The sequence below is a fragment of the Podarcis gaigeae genome (assembly GCF_964106915.1).
Source record: "Podarcis gaigeae genome assembly, chromosome: 3".
NCBI classification, from domain to species: Eukaryota; Metazoa; Chordata; class Lepidosauria; order Squamata; family Lacertidae; genus Podarcis; species Podarcis gaigeae.
The window spans coordinates 32,577,684-32,586,200 of NC_139680.1; the positions used below are offsets into that span (position 1 = coordinate 32,577,684).

Sequence of the window (8,517 nt, forward strand, 5' to 3'; positions counted from 1 at the left end):
TGTCTGCCTTCCCCAACATGGTGACCTTCAAATGTTGTGGACTCCACCTCCCTTAAGCCTTAGCCAGAGTGGCCAGTTGTCAAAGATGATGGCAGGTGCTACCTACCTCCACTTATAGCTTGTGTTAGAAAAAATAGGTATCATGCTTCTCCAGCTGTAAGCATTGGTCACTCATCACTTTAAAAAATGTGATTGATCATATGATCCCTGTGCACATTTCTGAGGAGAACAGATTTCGTTTCTTATACAGAAACCTATCACTATGTAACTTGACCACTAGTTAACAAGTGTTTGCCTGTTCCTGGTTTGGATTACTAATTGTCATTTCTTCATCTTTCAGCTTTATGTGGTCCTTTGAGAAAGCAAACCTCAGCATGGTCCAGGTTATCACAGGACAACTGGTTGAATCTTTTGATGAAGAGTTTAGGACGCTGTACGCCCGTTCTTCTGTTCCCAGCTCATTTGCTCCAGAATTAGTTAGAATTAATAGCCGCCGAGCACTCTGGGAGAACGATACCTACCAGCATTCACAGTCTTCCTTAGCTTCAGCTTCTAGCCTGCGTAACCCTTTTGGGAGGCCCAACAAAACCCACAACTTAGACACCAGCTTTCTGAAGAAACAAGGCAGATATGGAATAAATGACAATGACACATTCGGTCCTAGAAATCACGTCTTTCAGAAACCACAGTTTGCTCCAGGTTTTCATATGCAGAGTAGAATCCAGCAGTACCAGCCCAACGATGCAAATGAACATTGGAAAAGGCACAGCTATGCAGGGGAGAAACCAGAAAGGACTCCATACATGATGCTCAACAGGGCAATGAACCGGGCAAATAATCAACCGCATGGTTGGCAAGTGCCATCTGACAGTCTCAGCGTTGTATCTTCGTTGCACGGAAGTTACAAAAACCTCAATGTGCCTCAACAGAGTCTGGTTGACCGGCTTCCACAGCCAAAGCTGAATATTGCAGACAGGAACTCAATTGTACGGAGATCTTTCAATGGAACAGACAGTCACATCCGCTACCTACAGCAGAGAATGCCGACCCTTGAACGTACCACAAAATCTTTCCTGCGCAACTGGCGCATTGAATCGTATTTAAATGACCAGTCGGATTTTCCAGCAGACTCAAATGGCTCAGGGATAGGTGATAGGTGTGAGGGCTTTGATGCAGCGGAAAATATCAAGGCCCATGCCCTTTACGCTCACTCTCGCCTGCGCTCCTCCTTTGTCTTTAAGCCAACTTTGCCAGAGCAGAAAGAAGTAAACAGCTGTGCCAGTTCTTCTAATTCGACTATCATTGGTTCAGATGGCAGTGTGACGCCCAAAGGAATGCCCAACCATGTTCCCAAGCCAGAAGATGCAGCTGATGACATTGAGGCAGAACCAAGCACACACGTCCCACTGGAACCTGAGGTAGTCAAAAACAACAACCTGCCGATTTCAGAAGATAAGAAACCTAGTGTAACTCCGCCAGTTAGTCAAGAGAAGCCTACCTACCTATATTCAACTCTGAGCACAAGCAGACCAGTAGAATTTCTCAAGAATGAAAGCATACTGAAAAGGCGAAGTTTTCCAATGTTTGACAATTCAAAATCTGCTTTGGATCTTGGGAATAATAAAGATGCAGCCAGCTACGTCTACAGCACATTAAATAGGAATAGACTTAGACAACCAGCTGCTCTAAAGCCACCGCTAGAGGAGGACCTACAAAACTCTAAAAGCTTGTACGATGTTGCCAATCATCTGTCACCTGACAGTAATAAGGGGAAAAGTGAACAGGCCAGGTCTCCCACCACCCCAAAGTCCATTTCTGTGGCTGCACTAGCTGAATCGAGCAAAGATGACCCTGGGAAAGATGCCTCACCGAAGAAAGAGAACAAGAATTCCCCAAGTTTCCTGAAGAAGGGGTCGCAGAAACTGAGGTCGTTGCTGAACCTCACACCAGAAAAGAAAGAGAGCCTGTCCAAAAACAAAGCGCCTGCTTTTTACAGAATGTGTAGCAGTTCTGACACTCTGGTGTCAGAAGGTGAAGAAAATCAAAGACCCAAAGTGGCGGAAATAAAGGTGGAATGTTCTCCCAGGAAAAAAAGAAACTCCTCATCTAATTCACAGGGGAGCCTACATAAGAGTAAAGAGGACATTACTGTCAGCCCAAAGTCCCCCAAATCTCCAAAATCTCCCAAGTCCCCCAAGTCTCCAAAATCACCAAAGTCTCAAAAATCTCTCAAACCTCCATCAGAAGAAAACATGAAAAGGGGGCCTGTTGTGAAACCAATAGAAAATATGCTGTTAGAAGTACCTCCAGGCGACCCATCTGCTCCCAGATTCAACACCGAGCAAATTCAGTACCAGGATGTCAGGGAGCTGCGTGTCAATGCAGGCCGGGATCGGGTACCCCCACCAACTGGGGCTGCTATTCCTCCGCACAGGGTCAGTGCAGCGGCACCTCGTCTATCGAGCACCAAGCCAAACGATGAGCTAATAAGACCTCGCTTGAGCGATAGGCGCATTTACAGTCGCTTTGAGCCGTTTTGCAAAGTGGAAAGCTCTGCTCAGCCAGCAGGAACTCAGCAAGCAAGCAGCACCCAGAAAAGCAGCGCTCACTATCCGGAGACAAATAGCAAGGCCTCTAGGAATAATTATGGAAGGAGCAACCAGGTGGCGAATTACAACCCTGGTGTCTACCACCCATTGCACCCCAATGAAAACAAGTTGCGAGGAATTATGCAGAAGTTTGGGAATTTTATATACAAAAATAAATGAAACCTACTTATGGATTTATTTTATTTTATTTTTTAAAATATACCTGCTGTAAATACTTAAGTACAGACTGATGGACAGCTTTTGTAAAGCTTTGTAAAGCTACAGGAATTAGAACACTGCTATACATGTATATAACTTTGGTTCAGCATAGGTTTCGGAATCCGACCTGTTGATACGTATTTGCATTTTTTATGTCGTTTGAGGTGTAACTCACCTCAGTGCTGGCAATAAACATTCTTTTATAAACCCTGCCAAAACATGCAAGGTGGAGCCACTCTTTCCATAAAATTGCTTTCATGCACAATAAATGCTCATTGGTTACTAATCTTTTTACATGCAGTCTGCACATCTACTCTCAAGGTTGCGCTTCTGTTGGGGGAATATACTGTTTTCTGAATGCTGGACTTGCTATATTTTTGTAAACGAAAGAAGCAATGCTGCTCCCCTCCAATACAATATCTACTAGGCTTCCATTTTCAGCAGCAGCTACATGTATATTGTCACATGCAGTGATAGTAATATGCATACGCTAAAGTAACACGTGACTGGAGAAGACTGTAATTGCAGTTGTCCATAACACAGGTGCAGTATTTGAGTTGGCGCTATTAAACTGAAAGCCTATCCTTTAAAAAGTGCAAAAGAATGAGCTTAAGTTAACACGACCAATCTAGCGGATAGGTAAATCTGGGTCAAAATCAATAGGATGTAAATATGCTTTATTGGCACAGTTGAAATATCGCAAACCTGATTTTTCCAACAGTGCCTTGAAGCTCGCAAAAATCTGGTAAACTCACCATTCCTCCTTTCTCACACATGAGCCCCCCCCCCCCCCCTAGTTTTCTCTAACCATATTTTGTCATCGCATCCCAATTGGCAACTATTGTTTTATTGTTATGTAAGCTGGTATGAGGAGGTGTTTTTTTTTTAAGCAAACAAACAATCAAGCATTATAATTTTTATGAAATATATAAAAACAAACTCCCTGTTACTGTTTGATCCCACCCAACTCAAACCATGGTTTCAAAATACAGTTTAAAGGCAAGTCATTAGCTATGGCTGGCCAGTTGAGACATCGCATCAAAATGTGGCTAAGGGAAAGAAACAGGAAATTAGAGAGTCAGAGAGTATAAACATCCATAACACAGGAGAGGGGAACCTCAGCTCTAAGGGCCAAATGCAGGCTTCTCTGTCTGGCCTTTGGATCTTTTTCTAATCCATGTGCCTCACCTTCAAAGACAATTGCAACCACTATCTATTCAGTGCAGGAGATGCTCACATACATTATTAGCGTGTTTGGATCTTGCTCCAGGCAACAGTCCCCGGATCAGAAAACCCACATATCACTGTCTTTTTTAATATAGTAGCTGCTTCAAAATGATGATTGTGCTCATTTATGGAAGCAGAAAACAACTGTATTTCAGTCTGCCCATTCTCATACATGCTTTATTATATTCTTATGTTTAACAAACCATTAAGTTATTACTGTTTGCTGTATATATCTAAAGATGAGGGCAGGCAGACTTTAGAGAATGAGAATTTATAGGCAAGAACTTGCTGGTCTTAAAAAGCCCTAACTTGCTTTGTCATAAAATTGTATTTTATGGCCTTCAGCATTTTTTTTTTTAAAGAGATGTGAAAAATAAGACCATCTTGCATAACTATGCAGCAATAAATTTTAAAGCCATGCCATTAAAGTGAAGTTTTGTTCATAGTTTGGTGATATAAAGGTTTTATTAGCAATCATTTGGTTTACATCCTTAATCCACTTGTGATTTTTCAGCTCCAAAAAGGAGGGAAGGGGAGCCTTACATTATGAATGAGACATCAAAGTATTTTTGCCCTAAAGTGAACTTTATTTCTGAGTTTTATTAGATAATATGAACACGTGCTAGCATCCCATAATGTGCACACTAATTAGTGGCTCTTCCTTGTTTCCCTCCATGGGGTAAGCAATAATGGTCATGCTCACACACAGTGCTAAACCATAGTTTGGCATAACCATAGTTTAGCATTAAACTATGAGTGACTTGGGATTGCATACTCCTTCCTGCTCTCCTCCCACTGTGTGACTGCGAGGATTTTGGTACAGCATAGCTTCACTTTAGAAGAATCCCAACTTGGTGTTATGTTCAAACTAGGGATCCTGGTTTGGAACAAACACTGGTTAACAAGCCAGCACCAATAGCTCACGATTAGAAGTTGGCTTCTTCTGAAACCTACTAGAGTTTGTTTAGGCTCATGCACCATGGTTTAGTGTCATGAAGACCAATTTTCAGCCTATGTGGACAAAGTGATTGGTCATGGCTGCCTCCAGACAGGTTAGAAAGGAGGAGATCTCCCTAGTTACCAGGGCTTAACTACCCATTGCACATAAATGTATGCAACAAAAAATGAGCACCTGCCTTTCCTAAGTGGAAAAAATTATCCAGGGTGTGTGTGTGTGTGTGAAGCAGAGTGTGTTTGTTTAACCTTTTCCTGCTTGCCACTTCTTTGATTCCACAAACTAATCAAGAAGCCACTCAGTGGCTGAATTTGCTCACAGGATGTGATTAACTTAAAGCCCTTAAGAGCTCGAACAGTGCTTTGCCTGATCACACTAGACACCCTGTATGTTACATAAAAATATAACTCGGGTGTAGAAAAGTATAGGGGGTTGGACCAGATGCTCCCCACCCCCGGGTACCTTCCAACTTTACAATTCTATGATTCTATGAACATGGAGAATGCAGTGGAATAACAACAATGTTGTTTGGATGTCTGTAAAATGAGGGGAGACAAAGGATGGCATTTCCAGAGAAACGATGAAAGCCACCAAGGAAGGGAGATCATTCTTTGTTTTTAGAGAGAGTGGGTACCATGTTATGTATTTCATTTCATCTTTATTTCAGCCTATATATATATATATGATAATCAGGGGCATTTCTAAGCAGTGTGCAGGAGACTCGGTATAGTTTAGCAAGACTAAAAATGAGTTAAAACTATAAAACCAGAATTTGATTAAAAGCCTGCTGGAATAAAATAAAATTCAGTTAGAAACAAGAAGTTCAACAGGAAAAGGTGCCACAAAATTGGGTCACCAGTACTGGATGCATATCTCCTTGTGACTGCATGCCATGAATCTGAGCCCTAAGGGGATTTTATTTTCTGTATAAGAAAAAAGGGACATGTTTCTCCTAAGATGTCATTTGCCACCTCTATTTTTAAAAAAACATTTTTCTCATTCCACCCCCATTTTTTTAAAAAAAACTGTTACCCAATTAATTAAGACCACTTTTTAATTACTAAAAAGGCTTTCAATTAATTTGTCTGATGAATAGACTAGATGCAGCCCTATCATTGCAGTTCCTGTTTTTGCTGGTCATTTGGTGTATCCAGTAATTGACAGGCCACCCTGGTGAGCTGCATGAGGTTTGGTGGGTGACTCACAAACTGTTCTGTTGCCGTTCTGAAGGAGTTTGTTCCATCCTTTAAATGTCACATTTTAAAAGAACCAATCAAAACATAATTAAGCATCTCGATTGAAATGTGTAATCAAAACATTCCAAAGGCCAATAGTAATGAAAATAAATGAGCGAAATTATTCCAGGTGGTTAAAAGCAAGTTTGCAAGCTAAGTCTAATTGCTTAGACCCAGGAGCAGTCCATTTTATTATTCATTTGAAAGAGCTATCCCTGAAGTAGTAGATCAAAATAAAAGGTTACATTGCTATCAACTTATTCAATGTCTTCCACATCTAAATCCCAAGTGTTCAGGAAAGGTTTTCTGCATATCACTAACCCCAGACGTTTGCAGTGTGTTGCCCAGTCCAGATGGGAGCTTCATGAGTGGGCAAGAGTTCAAATTTGTGATTTGTACTGTACCGTTAATTGAGTTAAAAATTCATTCCTTCAACAAACCTTATATGTTTTGTACGCACCATGTATTTGAAGCACACCACCAAAGAATCATGGGAACTGTAGTTTGCCCCCACTGTTCCTGCCAGCCTTAACAAACTACAATTCCCAGGATTCTTGAGGGGGTGCTTTAAATGTATGGTGCGTATATAGCCAAAGAGATGGCATGGATATTGTAAAGAAAATGGAAAGTTAGTTATGCTTGGATCACATCCATTTGTTTATTCATTATTCAGTTGTAAGCTAGTTTTCAAGGCAAAAACACTTCACAAAGCAGCCTACATAAAATCATAAAAGCATACAACACAATTTCAATGAAATTCAAACAAAGCAAAATCTAATGTTCCAGCTAAACAATCTCTCAAATTGATCATGCTGTGTAAATCAATCGGACTTCAGTTAGTTGTGACTAATTTTCCCTTTGATATGTTTCAATAGGACTTAAGTGCTAATGGCTTTTTCTGAACTAGGACCAATAAGCTCTAGATTATAGAGATGTACAATTGAAAAGAAAATCATTCCATTTGCCGTTTCGCTTCTGACAGCCTGACGTTTAATTTTCATTGTTGTCATATTCAATTCATTTCTCCCTTTTAACCCTCTAATTTGCCGTTTTTCTTCAGTGATCACAGTGGAGACTCTGCTTATAGCTCTGCTGTTTAGAGCTCTGGAGTTTTTCTTCCACATGGCGTTATGATTTTCCCCAGTGCTGGTTTGCCCATTCATTGTTTGTTTCTAATATACATGGATTGCAAATGAATAGGAGAAGGTGCATTCACTTCAATTTTTAAAAAAGAAATAAATGCACACACACTCTACTAGGTTCTTTGAGCACATTGGTCCAGTTTATAGACCAAAGAAAATGTAACACTGAACAGATTTACTCTTCATCTTGCCTCTCTAATGCACTGTTAGTATACTAACTTAAAGATGCAGACAATATGAAAAGATGCAGACAATATTAATAATTTGCAAGGGTGAGGCCTGTGATTTAACTGAGGGTTGAAGCAGCTTCCAGTGATGTAGATCCTCACTGAATTCATAGAATTGGAAAGGATCCCAAAGGTCATCTGGTCCAACCCTCTGCAACACAGGAGCACAGGAGAGCAAGGATGTAAATTCAACTTCATGCTTTTGTCTTCCCTCTCCCTATTGGATGCCGTGTTTCTTTCAATCCCTGCTGCTGAAGCGGGGAAGTGGGCTGTGAAAGAAAACAGTAAACAAATCCAGAGCTCTCCAGATCAAAAGCAAGAAAATGATTCACAGTTTCACTAATCAAATCATGCATTTTCTACCCCAGAGCCTTGCTACACATTACACCGAGTGCCAGGAAACTCAAACCATAGGGGCTGAAAGCAGCCATCCAGCCCTCTCTGTTCAGTCCTCCAGACTCTTCCCCAGGTCACATTGCTCATTGCCCCTGCTCCAAAGCCCTGGGTGGACAGTGACAATGCCTTTTGCTTGCCTGGATGGAGAGATTCAGGGGTACAGAAAACTCTGGATTTTGCATGGCTGGAAGGTAGCCGACTGTACAAAGTTAAGAGTTCTATTTGTAGCCGTGTCCCCTTTTGCATCTGACCATGCCTACTTTTGCCTCTTGTCCTACCCATCACTGGAATGGTTGCTCATGAGGGAATACAGCCATCAGGCTGAAAGATGTTCTCTCCCCCGGCACTGTATCCATCATATAAAAAGTAGCAAAGAGTAAACCAAGCTCTGACTTCTGGAAGAAGGCTTCTTTTCAGGAAGCTGGAGGGGAGCTTGCAAGGCTGGTTGCCTTTTCTTGAAGTCTTTATCTCTGGTTCTCTTGTGTATCATTAGCAGCTAATTGTTTTGCTCCTCCCCTTCCAAGTCCC

The 8,517-nt window shown here is 41.4% G+C and overlaps 1 protein-coding gene across 1 annotated transcript in view; it reads left to right on the top strand.

Annotated features, from left to right (window-relative positions):
- FAM83B (family with sequence similarity 83 member B) overlaps positions 1–3,093 on the top strand; it is a 44,765-nt gene extending 41,672 nt beyond the window's left edge. The window contains exon 5 of the mRNA XM_083730094.1: positions 341–3,093. Within this exon, the coding sequence (XP_083586220.1) occupies positions 341–2,768 (2,428 nt within the window). The 3' untranslated portion in view covers positions 2,769–3,093. The remainder of the gene's footprint in view (positions 1–340) is intronic.
- The last annotated feature ends 5,424 nt before the right edge of the window (positions 3,094–8,517 follow it).